The 17,746-nt window shown below is 36.0% G+C and overlaps 1 protein-coding gene across 1 annotated transcript in view; it reads left to right on the top strand.

Annotated features, from left to right (window-relative positions):
- Positions 1-15,665, top strand: part of LOC127436012 (fatty acid 2-hydroxylase-like) — a 58,263-nt gene extending 42,598 nt beyond the window's left edge. The window contains exons 3-7 of the mRNA XM_051689890.1: positions 5,284-5,426; positions 5,612-5,712; positions 6,187-6,359; positions 11,711-11,963; positions 12,456-15,665. Of these exons, the coding sequence (XP_051545850.1) occupies positions 5,284-5,426; positions 5,612-5,712; positions 6,187-6,359; positions 11,711-11,963; positions 12,456-12,523 (738 nt within the window). The 3' untranslated portion in view covers positions 12,524-15,665. The remainder of the gene's footprint in view (positions 1-5,283; positions 5,427-5,611; positions 5,713-6,186; positions 6,360-11,710; positions 11,964-12,455) is intronic.
- Positions 15,666-17,746: the final 2,081 nt, after the last annotated feature.

The following is a 17,746-nucleotide window of genomic DNA, read 5'->3' as shown; positions in this document are numbered from 1 at the left end:
CCACACACCTGACACACGGGCAACCAGCAGATACACGACACAGGACCAGCTAGCAGTGAGAGAGTGAGGTTAGTTCCTTAACAACAAACAACAATCTAACAAAGATACTGAGAACACAAAGGGCTTAAGAAGGGAGTGAATTAGAGGAGAACAGGTGTTGCTCGGCACGCTAATTAGTGGCATGATCAGCATTCCCCGGGAAAATTGTTCCCATGGAAACACTGATCATGCATGCCGGCCCTGCCTGCGAGACATGAGGGAGAGAAAACAACAAAACATACAAATCAAACCGACAAACTCACTGGAGCCATGACATTGTGACACTAAAATAATGCAATAAACATTAACGAAACTACAGAACACCCCAATGATATTAAAAATAAGAAGAAATATAACTACAGGTGCATCTCAATAAATTAGAATGTCGTGGAAAAGTTCATTTATTTCAGTAATTCAACTCAAATTGTGAAACTCGTGTATTAAATAAATTCAATGCACACAGACTGAAGTAGTTTAAGTCTTTGGTTCTTTTAATTGTGATGATTTTGGCTCACATTTAACAAAAACCCACCAATTCACTATCTCAAAAAATTAGAATACATCATAAGACCAATAAAAAAAAAACATTTTTAGTGAATTGTTGGCCTTCTGGAAAGTATGTTAATTTACTGTATATGTACTCAATACTTGGTAGGGGCTCCTTTTGCTTTAATTACTGCCTCAATTCGGTGTGGCATGGAGGTGATCAGTTTGTGGCACTGCTGAGGTGGTATGGAAGCCCAGGTTTCTTTGACAGTGGCCTTCAGCTCATCTGCATTTTTTGGTCTCTTGTTTCTCATTTTCCTCTTGACAATACCCCATAGATTCTCTATAGGGTTCAGGTCTGGTGAGTTTGCTGGCCAGTCAAGCACACCAACACCATGGTCATTTAACCAACTTTTGGTGCTTTTGGCAGTGTGGGCAGGTGCCAAATCCTGCTGGAAAATGAAATCAGCATCTTTAAAAAGCTGGTCAGCAGAAGGAAGCATGAAGTGCTCCAAAATTTCTTGGTAAACGGGTGCAGTGACTTTGGTTTTCAAAAAACACAATGGACCAACACCAGCAGATGACATTGCACCTCAAATCATCACAGACTGTGGAAACTTAACACTGGACTTCAAGCAACTTGGGCTATGAGCTTCTCCAGCCTTCCTCCAGACTCTAGGACCTTGGTTTCCAAATGAAATACAAAACTTGCTCTCATCTGAAAAGAGGACTTTGGACCACTGGGCAACAGTCCAGTTCTTCTTCTCCTTAGCCCAGGTAAGACGCCTCTGACGTTGTCTGTGGTTCAGGAGTGGCTTAACAAGAGGAATACGACAACTGTAGCCAAATTCCTTGACATGTCTGTGTGTGGTGGCTCTTGATGCCTTGACCCCAGCCTCAGTCCATTCCTTGTGAAGTTCACCCAAATTCTTGAATCGATTTTGCTTGACAATCGTAAGGCTGCGGTTCTCTCGGTTGGTTGTGCATCTTTTTCTTCCACACTTTTTCCTTCCACTCAACTTTCTGTTAACATGCTTGGATACAGCACTCTGTGAACAGCCAGCTTCTTTGGCAATGAATGTTTGTGGCTTACCCTCCTTGTGAAGGGTGTCAATGATTGTCTTCTGGACAACTGTCAGATCAGCAGTCTTCCCCATGATTGTGTAGCCTAGTGAACCAAACTGAGAGACCATTTTGAAGGCTCAGGAAACCTTTGCAGGTGTTTTGAGTTGATTAGCTGATTGGCATGTCACCATATTCTAATTTTTTGAGATAGTGAATTGGTGGGTTTTTGTTAAATGTGAGCCAAAATCATCACAATTAAAAGAACCAAAGACTTAAACTACTTCAGTCTGTGTGCATTGAATTTATTTAATACACGAGTTTCACAATTTGAGTTGAATTACTGAAATAAATGAACTTTTCCACGACATTCTAATTTATTGAGATGCACCTGTATTCCCATAAAATATAATGAAATGTGATGGGACTTGTGAACGCACAATTTTTGATTTTCACTGGTATTTTTAACAATATTTTACTGTAAATGGTACATGTTAGGCTCTAACGCTCTACTACCATGCGCAACATCTTATCCAATTTTCGTGAGAGCGCTAATTATAAGTGCAATTTTTGTGCCAGCGCAACTGGGCGTGGGTGCTACTCTGGGTGTAAGCACGCAAACTGTGGGTGTATTGCATGTAAATTAAGTGGTGCAAAGCGCATTTAGCTATTTTCCTAAGAACTTGGTCGTTGCGCTAAGACATTTCAATGCCACCTCTTAACTCAGCGCAAAGTCCAAATTCAGTTCCTGCATTTGCAGTTTGGAGAAGGTGGTGATAATGGTTTATTTTTTCAATTATTATTTACATTTTTATTGTTATGTTTATATGTATTATTAGTCTTGTATATTATTAATTTTGACTAGTCATTTTCCACCAGTTGTTGTAGAGTGATTTTTATTTTTTTACATTTTTTTTCTCCCCTTTTTCTCCCCAATTTGGAATGCCCAATTCCCAATGCACTCTAAGTCCTCGTGGTGGTGTAGTGGCTCGCCTCAATCCGGGTGGCAGAGGACGAATCTCAGTTGCCCCCGCATCTGAGACCGTCAACCCGCACATCTTATCACGTGGCTTGATGAGCAAGTCACCGCGGAGACAGCGCGTGTGGAGGCTTCACGCCATCCACCGTGGCATCCACGCAGAACTCGCCACGCACCTCACCGAGAGCGAACCACATTATAGCGACCACGAGGAGGTTACCCCATGTGACCCTATCCTCCCTAGCAACTGGGCCAATTTGGTTGCTTAGGTGACCTGGTACTCAGCACACCCTGGGATTCTTACTCGCAAACTCCAGGGGTGGTAGTCAGCGTCTTTACTCGCTGAGCTACCCAGGACATAGAGTGTATTTTAAGTCACTGCAAAAGGGGCAGGTGGAACAATTTGGAGAGGATAAAATGTTTGGATTAGATTTTTTTTTTTTTTACCACTTGTTTATTTTTATTATATTTTTGTTTCATTTGAAGTGTAATTTGAATTTAGAAATATTTTTGGTTTAATGTTTTCGTGTTTCAATAAATGAATTACATTTTTCAAAATCGACCGGTAGATTTGAAGTGCTTTCCGATTCGATCACTGTTAAGACTAGCCATGATTTGTGTGTCAGTAGATGAAAAGGATTAATAATAATTAATTTATTTAACAGTGCATACATCCAAATTCTGACGAGAATCATATTTTACATTTGTGTATAAAAGGATCATGTCTGACATTCATCAAGGACGCAGTTAATGGACAGAAGAACATAATTTTCAATTCTTCTAATTCATTGTGTACAGTCTGTTTACACTACTAACTTCTTAATGTGCTGTCTTTGCTAAAATCATTGGTGCTTGAGGGAATGGACTATATAATAGGACGCAGACAATGAATAACAGGAGAAGAACCTCCAAATTAAATTGCACTTGGTCCAGCCTTTTGCACATTGTGTGGGCAATTTTGCCAAACCCACCTGTGCCTAGATTTAGCGCATGCTTGTAAGAAAATACCAGAACTTCATGGTTGATTTTGCACTTACGACTTAAGGTATTTCCTAGTGCATTACACTTGCGCTCTTAAAATAGGGTCTGTATTCTCTTGTAAAACATAATATAAATTTTTACCTTTCTTTTGACATCTAAATTTTATTTTTATAATTTTGACAATATTTTATCGTAAAAGTGCATGTATTGTCTTGATAAATATATTATAATTTTTTACCGTATATGTTAAGGTAACTTACCCGTTACTCAGTTAAGATTTTTTACTGTTGCATTTTTGTATTCTTTTACCATTAAAATTATGGAATTTTTTTTGCAGCGTTCTTGTCTTTATTTTATGCTGATTTAATAAAAAACAAAACAAGGAATTTTGTCTGGACAGGGTGATTGTCATTGCTCTATTGCAGTATTGAGTGAGATTTTTATGCATTACAGTAATGGGAATTTAAAAGGGAAAATTACTTGTTTATCATGAACAAAAACTAAGCTAAGCTTCATTTTCCTTATGCTAAACAGGCATTTTTTTATTCATCAGTGAAATATTACCTGGACATTACTTTGTGAGATTTACCCAAAAGTTCATATTTCTAACAAGAACATTCCTCAAAGTCAGGTCTTTTTCATACTATTGGATGAAACGCAACCTGTGCATCTGAATTGTATGTAACAACCGAGATGAAATGTAATGAAACTTTCCAGTGAGCGAGGATAGACAACCGGTCCAGACCAGATTTCGGGGTACATTATGACAAGAAAGTAGTCTCAGCACCGGTTTATTTGCGTGCTCTCATTCATTCCAGTGTTGTTGTGAAGCAAAAGGTGGTTTGTCCTAACATGTGCGCCGTTGATGGTGTGACAGATGACATTTCACAGAATTAAACCTGATTCCTTTGCCTCTTACCTTCCTCATTTCTTAAACAGGCAATAAACAGTGAAGTGGGTGGTTATCTAAAGTTTAACTTGGTATTTGGTCACACAGTATCTTCACTTAAAATTACATCACTGATTGTGCCAAAGTAATGATTTTTTTTTTTCCAGAAGATGGTCATTGATAATGTCACTGAATTTTTTTTACCTTTTGTACCTTTTCGTAACACCGGAGAGGTGTTAATATGCACATGTGATTCCTGTTACATAAATTACATGTACAGATAGATATATAGGCGTCTGTTCACGTTCAGTCCACCATGAGTTCAATGCCTTGGCGTTCTGTGTTTAAATAGTGGTGGTTTGTCGCCCCCTTTTGGTCGAGGGATATTATTGCCTGTGTCATCACACCCACAACCTCTGTTTTGGCGACATCGTGTGGAGATAGTGGTGAACTGCTCAACTTAACGACTGGTCAGTTTGCACTATAAACAAGCAACAGTCAAATAATTCAGCAAACTGACGTTATTAATAGACTTTTTGAAAAACAAATCATCAACCGAAGCAATGAGAGAGTTTCTGCTAAATAATTATGCTGATGTAAATGTCACCAAGGTAAAGCTATCTAGCATAAAAGTGTTTAGCTATTACAAACCTAATAGTTGGAAATATTATTATTATTATTATTTATTTATTGGGAAGAAAACAACGTTTAATAAAAATATAAATAAGGTTCTGACACTTTAAAAAAAATATATGTTTTTAAAAAAAATAGCGAAAAGGCATGGCATTAAAGATGTTTTTGTTGAGACCTGTTAAGACTTAAAAACTTTTTGTCATTGTGTGTTGAGGATCTGGTAGACTGGCAGAAGCCTCTAGCTTGGCAAGTTGGATACCTTGGAGAAAAGTACGACACTTGGGTCCATCAGCCCGTGGACCGACCAATCAGACTGTTCAAAAATGACTTTTTTGAGGCCAACACAAAGACTTCATGGTAAGAAAATTACAAATGAAAATCAACCGATTGATCATATTATGTCTAATCATAATTTTTTAGTCATATAAATAACGTAAGTGTACATTAGTCTTATTGTATGATGCTGCAGGTTTGTTATTGGAATTGCTACTTGTGTGTACTTGAAAACATGCACTTAAACATTGGTGTGGTTGTGTTTGCAGGTACATGGTGCCAATTGTATGGATGCCTTTAGTTATTTATCTGAGCTGGTACTGCTATACATTATTGGCACAAGAGAGTACAAGACTTTTCATTACATCAGGTAACATTAACCCAAACATCATTAATTCGTGTGAAATGTGTAACAAACACTGTTAAATACATGATTTTAGTGGAGAGTTATGGACTTATGGATTTGTTATTTCCCTTCCTAAATATTTCGTAAACTTCAAGTTTTACTTACGCTACCAGTGAAAAGTTTGCACACTTGAACTCTTGACTGGCAGTGTATGTCATTATGGGTAAATGTGTTGAATCCAAATGTGTTGGAGTGGTGGTGGCGTAGTGGACTAAAGCACTGAACTGGTAAGCAAAATGTTGTTGATTCAATCCCCCAGCCACCACCATTGTGTCCTTGAGCAAGGCACTTAACTCCAGGTTGCTCCAGGGGCATTGTCCCTGTAATAAGGGCACTGTAAGTCGCTTTGGATAAAAGCGTCTACCAAATGCATAAATGTAATGTAAATTAATCTGAAATTATCATCCCTAATCTTAAATCCCTTCCATTCATCTCTAGATTACTCCGTTCTGATCCACAAGTACAGTTTTCCATTCATCTTCATGCTTGGCATGTTTCTGTGGTCTTTTGTCGAGTACTGCATCCATCGCTTTGTCTTCCACATGCGTCCACCCGCCCACAATTATTACCTCATCACGCTGCACTTTCTGCTGCATGGCCAGCACCACAAGGTGTGTGATTTGTTTTTTTTTTTTTCAATACCTCAGATTCACTGAAATGTTGCACATTAATTTACATAATTCATGACATATTCATGCAAGGTGGCCAAAAGGCTTCTAGTGAAAATTGTTCTAATCTGCCTTTTTTTCTACATTAGTTTTAATTACCAACATAATTTACAGTTTTTTGTTTTTGTCATAGTTTTTTATGTCCTTTAAATTTAGTCAATATTTCGTTGTGTCATATTAATTCATTTTAGTCAGTTTTACTCTTTATTCGTTTACTAAAATTAATTAGTCAACAGAAATAGCATAATAATGTGCAAAATGACAAAAACCTGTTTCAAACTATAACAGACCAAACATTTAGAAAAATTTATAAACATTTATTAATTTAAATATGTATCAAAAAGATACAACAAAGTACAACTGTCCTTGTTCAGTAAACCAAAGCTAGTATTTCACTACACTGTGTGCACAATTATTAGGCAAGTGAGTATTCTGATCTTATCATTATTTCCATGCAAATTTTCCAACTCCAAACCATATAAACTTGAATGCTTATTGGATTCATTCATTTTCAGGTGGTATGTATTTGTGTAATGAGGGAGGGTGTGGCGAAAGTGACTAACATCTTATATCAAGGTGTGCATAATTATTAGGCAGCTTCATTACCTCAGATAAAAGGGGCCAAAATAGAGATTTAACTGACACTGAAAAGCCTTTCAGACGGATGCAACACTCTTGAAATAGCTAAACTATTAAGGCATGGCCACCGGACAATCAAACATTTTGTTGCAAATAGTCAACTGGGGTGCAAACAATGCATGGAGAAGAAAAGGCGCAAATTAACGGCAAAAGACTTGAGAAGAATTAAACGTGAAGCTACCAGGAACCCATTATCCTCCAATGCTACCATAATCTAGAACTGCAATCTACCTGGAGTGTCCAGAAGTACAAGGTGCCAAGTGCTCAGAGACATGGCCAAGGTCAAGAAGGCTGAAACACGACCACTACTGAATAAGATTCACAAGTTGAAGCGTCGAGATTGGGCAAAGAAATACATGAAGACAGATTTTCAAAGGTTTTATGGACAGATGAAATGAGAGTGACTCTTGATGGACCAGATGGATGGGCCCGTGGCTGGATCACTAATGCACACAGGGCACCACTTCGAGTCAGGTGCCAGCAAGGTGGAGGAGGGGTACTGGTATGGGCTGCTATCATTAAGGATGAGGTAGTTGGACCTTTTCGAGTTGAAGATGGACTGAAACTCAACTCTCAGACCTACTGCCAGTTTCTTGAAAGTACATTCTTCAAGCAGTGGTACAGGAAGAAGTCCTCAGCATTCAAGAAGGCCATGATCTTTATGCAGGACAATGCTCAATCACATGCATCCAAGTACTCCACTGCTTGGCTAGCCAGCAAGGGCCTCAAAGATGCCCAAATAATGACTTGGCCCCCTTCCTCACCTGACTTAAATCCTACTGAGAACTTGTGGGCCCTTCTCAAACGTGAGATTTACAGTGAGGGAAGACAATACACCTCTTTGAACAGCATTTGGGAGGCTGTGGTTGTTGCTTCAGCTAAAGTTGATCATGAACAGATCAAGAAACTGACAGACTCCATGGATGGAAGGCTCATGGCAGTTATTGAAAAGGGTGGCTATATTGGTCACTGAATATTTATGAAAGGCCAAAAATGTTATTTAATTGTCATTTTGAGTCACTTATTTTTTGCACTTACTCTAAAAATTGAGAATAAACAATTTAGTTGGGAGAAATTATTTTTGTAATTTAGTTGCCTAATAATTGTGCACACTAATATATTCCCCTGAGAAAGACAAAACTCACTTTTCCTTTGTTAAACATTCAGGTTTTAGGTTCAATAACATTTTGGATTGACTGAGAGCATTGTGTTTGTTCAACAATAAAATTAATCCTGAGGAATACAATTTGCTTAATAATTGTGCACGCAGTGTAGTATTAGCTACTTTTGAAAAGTTAATCTGCTGTATTCTGAATTCAAATGCTTTAGAGACTGTTATTAGTTTTCAAGTTTTAGCCCTCGCATTTTTACAGAAACAGCATATTCACGCTTTCTGACTAGCACGTAATGTACAGTGCCTGTTCACATGTTCATTCACTTCATTGTCTGTGCAGATGAAAGTTGTAGATATAATGATTAATCTCATGTATAACTAAGATGCGTTTGAGTGAGGTAATTAACCCGTTTGCAAAGAGGTTCATTTTGCCGGTGTTTAGCTCTTTCTTTTTATGCAGCTCAACTGGGGAAATCCCCAACATACTGGATTATTGGATTCGATGAATCCATTCTTTCTAGATGTTTCTTCTTCTATAAAATAGGGATTCACTGATGTATCTGTGCTGATATAAATGGACGTTTCATTTGTGAAAGCGGCACTAACCTATGGGCCACATTATGTGGGGAAACCATCTAAAATGTTTTGAAACCAGCAGACTTTGACTTCTAAGACATCGATATCCATTAATGCTGCATGATTAAATTAAAGGAATAGTTGAAAAATAAAAATTCTCTCATTATTTACTCACCCTCATGCCATCCCAGATGTGTATGACTTTCTTTCTTCTGCAGAACACAAATTAAGATTTTTATAGTGCTGTCAGTCGATTAAAATGTTTAATCGCGATTAATCGCATACATTTTTTTTCTAGTTAATCGCTATTAATTGCAGATTTTAAAAGTACTGAAATTTGACAACATATATACCTCTTTGTTTTCAAAATATTATGCTTTATTAACATTTTCCAATCAAAGCCTTTCACAATATAAAGACAATGCATTAAAATAGCACCAATTCAAATAACATTAAACGTTTCCCAAAGTTTAAGTGGGAGTTTGAAAAAACTAGTCCCTACATAGGTTGCATATTCATTGCAATGGGCATAAAATCCCTTAAACTCCACAATATTAATTTGCCGGTAGACTGTGGCTATACAATTTGTTACAGCAATCATGAAGCTGCATTCATGATTCGCATCAGAGTGTCAACACCTGCGTCGAATGCCGCTTTGAACTCGCCATGAAAAGTGCTTGCAAACAAAAACGTCTCATTCTGATAGTTACGATTTGTTGTACTTCTGTGGTAATTAAAATGCACCTTACATAGGCTGAAAAATACTTGATTTCTATCACAAGTCCCATGTGGGCTTGTTTTGTACATCAAATAGTGTTAAGAGGTCCTTTCTCCATCATTTTATCACTGACAGGGAAGCATCATAGGAGAGAGCGTAACGGTCAACTAGCGTGTTACAACAGGATTGCCCATAGAATGTATTTGAGACCATTGCGTTTTGCTCTTTTATGCCAAGCTTGTAGGCTCTACTTGGTAGAAGGGGGGGGGGGATTTTCTCCCCAATTTGGCATGCCCAATTCCCAAGCGTGTTAAACTTTTTTAATTAATCGCATGCATTAATGCATTAATTTTGACAGATCTAGATTTTTATAAAAATATTTCAGATCTGTAGGTCCTCACAATGCAAGTGAAGTGCCAGAAGTTTTACGCTCCAAAAAGCACATAAAGGCAGCAAAAAAACAAAACAAAAAACCCCACAACATTTGCACTGTACATAACAGATTTGTATTTGCTCTGTACATAACAGATTGTATTAGATTTGCACTACCCATGTGTATGTGTGTATGTATGTATGTATGTATGTGTGTGTCTGTACGTATGTGTATAATTAGTTTTATTTGTAATTTTTTATTATTATCTATGTCTTGCTGCTGTTTTTGTATCGTTGAACACTGGAAGCTCCTGTCACCAAGACAAATTCCTTGTATGTGTAAGCATACTTTGCAATAAAGCTGATTCTGATTCTGATTCTGATAAAAGTAATTTATATGACTCCAGTGGTTAAATCCATTTTAGAAGTGATATGATAGGTGGGGGTGAGAAACAGATAAATATTTAAGTCAATTTTTGCAAGAAATTCTCCTCCCTGTCCAGTAGGGGGTGTATGCATGAAGAATGTGAATCACCAAAAACACAAGAAGAATGTGATAGTGAAAGTTAAAGTGGAGATTGACTGAGCAGGGAGGAGAATTTATATTAAAAATGTACTTACATATTGATCTGTTTCTCACCCACATCTATCATATCGCTTCTGAAGACATTGATTTAATCACTGGAGTCATATGAATTACTTTTATGCTGACTTTATGTGCTTTTTGGAGCTTCACAATTTTGGCACCCATTCACTTGCATTGAATGGACCTACAGAGCTGAGATATTCTTCTAAAAATCTTCGTTTGTGTTCTGCTGAAGAAAGAAATTCATACACATTTGGGATGGCATGAGGGTGAGTAAATGATGAGAGAAATTACATTTTTGGGTGAATTATTCCTTTAAGATTGAAATCGCAATATGGCCTATCGTGGTTACTAAACCTTAAAAGGCTGCATTTTAAAATATATCTGCGTTCAGCGCTTCAGTCGGCAGAAGTACAAATTTTTTTATTATTTCTTAATAATTTTTATTCTTATTATATTTAGTAATTTTTGTATATTTTTTTAATCTTATCTTCTATTTGTCTTTCATTGTGGCTCTCTTTAAAATTTTGGCCTGTGTTCAACAGATACATATTTTCATCAACAGTACTTTTTTATTAAAAACGTGTAATTATTGTCATGATGCATGTTTGTTGTCTCATCTTCGTTATCGCTGACTAAATTATTGATTGAATTAATGAAACCCTTAATCTACAGACATTTTCATCAGTAAATTAATTGTCAATAATTGTATTTTTTTTTTTTCACAAATCATTTATTCAAACTACTATCTTATAGGGATGTGCATGAGTAATCGATTAATCGAGTTTTAATCGAACTTTAAATATTCGGCTAGTAAAAATACAACTCATATATGGAATTTGATTTTCCTTTGTGTTTTTGCCTGCCAAGGACAACAATGAAACTGCTTCTCTCACCTAAATCTTGCTAATACAACTACAATGAACTGGTTGGTGCTGTGGATGCATGACATTTTTAAAGGAATAGTTTACCCAAAAAGAACATTTGAATTATTTAAAGTGATTATATCACTTCAAAAAACTTTGAATTTATGTTTCTATGTGTAAGTGCAAATGTTTTTTGTTGTTGTCATTTTTGAATCTAGATGTTGTTTGTGCATAGTGCAAAATTTAAAAAGAATAATGGGTTCAAAAGTTGAAGGTTGAACTTAAATTCTAAATTGCAAGTAATCGATTACTTGTTTTTTATGTGTTAGAGTACTTAACTACAAAATTATTCAAAATGCCCATCCCTACTTTCTTACAAAAACGAAGCTCCTAATTTGCAAATTCAAATGTTTTTTTTTTCAGTCTCCATTCGATGGCTCTCGTCTAGTGTTTCCTCCGAGCCTGGCCGGCCTCGTCATTGGCAGTTTTTATCTGATACTCAGACAGCTCTTACCTGAGGGTCTGGGTATGTCACTGTTTGTCGGGGGTCTGTGTGGATATGTGGTCTATGATATGATCCACTACTACCTGCACTACGGCTCACCAAGCAAAGGCTCCTACCTGTATGGACTAAAAGCTTACCATGTCAAACACCACTTTGAACACCAACGGGCAGGTGAGGACATCATTTATTGAGATCCCAGACATTGGGGCATCTGTCTACGAATTAGTGGCTACAGTCATAAAATGTTTAAAGCTCTTAGGTTTAGGACAATGCCAAATTAAATGAAATAAAATGTTGAACATTTCAATTAAAATGTGTTAAATTTAAACAGATTACTTCAATCGTACTCTATATATAAAAAATGAATCAGTAATGAATGATGTGCGGATTTTTTTCGATGTTATAATTCTTTCTCCTATCCCAGCTTTATATGCAGTTATAAGTTGGGATCCCCTGGTCTAAAACATTCAAACAGCTTTGATATTAATAATAATTTGTTTTTAAATAGTATTGAATTTACATGGAGAATTTGTCAATGTGATTTACATTTACTATGAAATTTTAGCTTGTGGTTTTCACTCTTGTTTTGTTAGTGATTTGTAAGTCTTTGTTTTTGTAAGCATCCCTTTTTGATAAATTTTATTTATTCCTCGTTTTCTTCAGGTTTTGGGATCACCACCACATTCTGGGATCACCCTTTCAACACAGTCATCCCCGAGCAGAAGTTTTAAAAGAGTTCCTCTTTTGCCACAAAGACCAAACCAATATGCCCTAAAAACTCTCATAAGCCTCTCCCTTACCCAATCCATCTTTGTTAGGTACGGTGTCTTACCCTGCTGCTGCTACCAGCTATATCCTCTAAGTTCTTCATCGCCACTATGATCATCAATTATATGAGAAGGGGGAGTGCCTGAATCACCGATTGTAAAGCTATATGAATATTTATATACTGTGTGAATGTACTGATGAATCAACCATTTTCAAAATTATGTCTTTTATTAGAGGCACTAGAATATCAAACTCACAGTTTTGCCCATCCATGTAACGTTAGGAGAGGTATAGACAGATAACGATAAGTGTGGGACGGTGTGTGAAAGTGTGGACGGACAAGAGAGTGTAATTGATTCTTAGATGTAGTGTTAATATGCTGAAGGATGACAGAAGGAGAAGTAGGACTATGCGGTCCTTTCGGTGGCCATGTGAGCCATTGCCTTTAAGGAAAACTCAGGAAAGTCTCAGATGCTTTAATCTTCTCAGTGTTGATGCTCCAACCACTTACTCCCATTTGTGATGCTATGACCCTTTGTTTCTCTGTCCTCATTCTACATAGGGCTGCAAATAACAACTGTTTTTACCATCGATTAATCTGTCGATTATTCTGTCAATTATTTCTTTGATTAATCTGGAAAAAAGATCAATTTTCATGTGTTTTGATTAGGATTTAAATTTAAAAAAAAATTCTTGGCCAGTGTTTATCTCAAAACAGTGTGCAAAGTGAAGTCCATGAAAACAAATATAAATGTATGATTGAATGTTCTACATATATATATATATATATATATACACATATATACATAGATACACACACACACTACCGGTCAAAAGTTTGGAGTCACTTGCCTGAAATGTTTCTCATGATCTTAAAAATCTTTTGATCTGAAGGCGTATGCTTAAATGTTTGAAATTAGTTTAGTAGACAAAAATATAATTGTGCCAACATATTAATTTATTTTATTATAAAACTGAAATGTAATAATTTTTTTAAAAAAATTTTTAATTGATGACTTGGACCAAATAATAAAGAAAAGCAGCCAATAAGTGCCCAACATAGATGGGAACTCCTTCAATACTGTTTAAAAAGCATCCCAGGGTGATACCTCAAGAAGTTGGTTGAGAAAATGTCAAGAGTACATGTCTGCAAATTCTAGGCAAAGGATGACTACTTTGAAGATGCTAAAATATAACACAGTTTTGATTTATTTTGGATTTTGTTTAGTCACAACATAATTCCCATAGTTCCATTTATGTTATTCCATAGTTTTGATGACTTTACTATTATTATAAAATGTGAAGAAAAAAAAAATTATAATAAAGAATGAATGTTTCAAAACTTTGACTGGTAGTGTATATATATATATATATATATATATAAACTCCACAGTTTGGAAGCATAAATAATAATAAAAAAAACAAAGGCAAGGTTTCCATTAAAACACAGTTCTGTAGAAAAATGTCATTAAGTTTTTGCAACCCTTGGGGGCCTTTCACATGCGTTTTTGTGTACATCTGTGCAGTTTTTCTATGTAAACATGCACCTTGTATTGGCAGTTGCCCCATGTTAAGACCCTTTTAAAAATGTGTCTCGAGAAACCTGCGTTCTGTTCAATTTTTTGTCGATTTTTCTTTTATGCAAGACGCTTTTGGTATGAACGGCCCCTAATTCCATGTTTCATTCTGCTCTTTTGGTGTGGGTTATTTTAACCCTATAGGCTCTGGTTGTCTTGAATCTTGCACTTACTTTGTGGTACATGGGGAATCAAGTTCTATGACTTGATGGATATCACAAGCTTACTTTCCTTTCTCATCTCATTCACTTAGAGGTGTGTTTTTGCCAATTTTACAACTGAATAATAACAATATCCTGTACTAGGGAAGTCATAACCAGCTGTTCCTCGGATAATATGTTACATATCCAGTGAGATATTAAATTATTGAGGATTGAAGCTGGCTTTTGGTTTCTCTGACTTGCACGTGGAGATGTGTTGTCATGATTACGCACTATTGAGGGCATGAAGCGGGGTGTATTTGCCTCTCCTGTCGGTGGGTGTTGCTGGTTGTCCGTAGCTGTCATAGGGTGGAGGGTCTGTATAAATCCTCTGTCGTTGTTGTAGATCTAGCCAGTGCGATCCCGCCATATCTGGTGTGACGATCTGTTGCATCTGACCAGGCCTCAGGAGAGGGCTCAGATTTGAGAACATCCTTGGCTGATCTCTCATCAGCTGATAAAGCAGATTTTTCCAATCTCCTCAATCACTTGTCTTGTGCACATGTGCAGTACTGTCTCCGTTTCGTCTGACACGTTTGTATTTTCTTAACTCAATCTAACTCCTGTCTCGGTCTTGACTTTTGTTAAACTTACTGTGTTGATGTAAAAATTCTGGGAATTTTCTAGAAAGGTCAAATTGGAACTGTGGCCTCATTTAGCTCTGTTTTATTGGTTGTATTTTGTCATTTTGACATATTACAATATGAGTATAATTAATGTTTTTCTAAAATTCATATGCCAGTGGTCGTTCATTGATTTCCTAATTTCTTTGTATGAGCATTATGAGGCCACTGTATTCTATTTTGTCCTTGAATATATGTGTGTGTGTGTGTGTGTGTTTGTGTTTAAGTAATAATGATCCTGATGTGCCTTATAGCGGCATTCCCCACTACATATTTCCTAACCAATCATGTAATTGGTTGGACATCTCAGCCAAAGACATGGAAGGAGGTGTCAGGGTTTGATTAGGACAGGGACTTTCTTCCTACCATGATTAAACGGCAGAATGAAACGAATAAATTACAATGGACATTGAAATGTTTTTGATTATTTTGTAACTGTGACACCCTCCTGAGCTTACATGGATAGATCCCATGGCATAGGAGAATGCTTTCAGTTTAAGCAAGTAAACAGAGCAATTTGTGTATCTATTTACTTGTTATCAATAAATGTTTTAAATTCTGATAAGAAAAAATTTCAGCTACAGATGCCTCTAGTAAATATCAAAATCTGTTTACTACTATGTATTTTTATGTTGGAATTTAAAATGTATATGCTAATGCAACTGTATTTGTAAATAAACATGTATATTTCTGAGGAAATCTTGTGCAGCCTAACTTCACTGGCTTTGGATTGTTTTATTCCCCTGTAGCCCATATACATCACCCAGACATCTATTTTATGTGTGTTTACATCTGGAAGATGCATTTTTTAGGTTGTTTGCTCATCTACAATACGTCTATAAGATGTTTCCTCTCGGATGTCAATAAGGCATTCAGAAGATGTCTTTGAGACGTTTATGATTTAGAATGTTTGTAAATCTGATCTTTTTAAGATGTTTAGCAGATGTTAATTAGATTGCGATGCTTTACAGATGAAAAGATCTAAAACAGATATCTCGGAAATGTTTGTGCTATCTGGGTCAGTTGTTTTACTCTGGAAATAAATGAACTGACAATTGTGTTCAGTTATGTTATAAGAAAAAAAGAGAAAATGCACAGGTAAAAACAGACAGAGTATTTTAACACATTTTCCTCTAAAATGTGAAATGACAAAATATTGGTAGACATCCTAAATTATAGCTTGATGGTTTATGGAGTCTTAACCATTGAAATGGTTTATATAACATGACACCAAAGCTACAAATGGTCAAATTAATTTTGTGTGCGTGTTTCAGATAGCTTACAGTTAGCAAGCTAACTGAGCCTATTAAGCTATCTTATTGTATGCTATTTACTATACATAGCCTACACATGGCAAAATATTGGTAGAAATCCTAAATTAGAGCTTGATGATCTATGCAGTCTTTACTTTAGAAATACATTAATTGGCACCTTTTAAATTACGATGCCAAAGCTACAAATGGTCAAACTTAAACATTCTTTCAATGTGTTTTCAGTTTGATTCCATTTAGCAAGCTAACCGAGCCTGTTAATCTAGCATACTCTATGCCAGTCACTACATATACTGTATATATGACAAATATTGGTAGTAATCTTAAATTATAGCTTGATGATCTGTGCAGTCTTAATAACCATCATAATACATAAATTGGTGCCTTTTAAATTATATAACAGGATACCAAAAGAACAATTTGTCAAATTAAAACATTCTTTGTGTTTTCAGTTACAGTTATAGTTTGCAAGCGAACTGATTAGCCTGTTTAGCTAGCATGTTTTATGCAAATTACTACATACTAAATATGACAAAAATATTGGTAGAAATCTTTAATTATAGCTTGACTATCTATGCAGTCTTAACCATCAAAATACATCAATTGGTGCCTTTTCAGTTACATGAAACCAAAGCAACAAATTTTCAAAATAAAACATTCTTTGTGTTTTCAGGTAGCTACAGTTTGCAAGCTAATTGATTAGCCTGTTAAGCTAGCGTACTCTAGGCCAGTTACTACACACCCAGATAGCACGTACATCTCAGAGATGTCTGTTTGGGATCTTTTCATCTGGAAAACATCACAATCTAATCTGCTAAACATCTTAAAAATATCAGATTTACAAATGTTCTAAATCATAAATGTCTCAAACACATCTGCTTAATGTCTTATTGACATACGTGTTATAGACATATTGCAGATGAGCAAACAACCTAAAAGATATTTCGTCCAGATGTAAACACACATCAATTAGACATCTGGGTGATGTATGTGTGCTAACAGGGTATATTCATGACAAAATATTGATAGAAATTCTAAATTATAGTTTGATGATCTATGCAGTCTAAACCATCAAAATACATCCAGTGGCAGATTTAGGCATGCATGGCATTAGCAGCCGCCAGGGGCAGCATCTTGCTGGGGGCGGCATGGACCCTTCAAAATATTGGTAGAAAAATTATAGCTTAATTATCTATGCAGTCTTATTAACCTTCAAAATACATTGTGCCTTTTAAATTATATAACATGATACTAAAGGAACAAATAGTCAAATTACAACATTTTTGGTGTTTTCAGTTAGATAGCAAGCTATAGCATGTTAAGCTAGTGTACCCTATCCAAGTTATCACACGAAGTGCTATACATATCAAACCAACATTTTTTTCTTCTTTGAATCTAATAATGTTCAGTTGTCAAAATGTATGTTTGTTTATATGTTATTATTTTAGGCATATTTTCTTTCAGTGAGTTCATTCACTTAGAAAACATTTACATAAAATTTGCAACATAAAAAGT

The sequence above is a fragment of the Myxocyprinus asiaticus genome, chromosome 46, assembly GCF_019703515.2.
Source record: "Myxocyprinus asiaticus isolate MX2 ecotype Aquarium Trade chromosome 46, UBuf_Myxa_2, whole genome shotgun sequence".
Taxonomy (NCBI): domain Eukaryota; kingdom Metazoa; phylum Chordata; class Actinopteri; order Cypriniformes; family Catostomidae; genus Myxocyprinus; species Myxocyprinus asiaticus.
The sequence above is the reverse complement of the archived record's forward strand: the minus strand, read 5'-3'. Positions and strand labels throughout refer to the sequence as shown.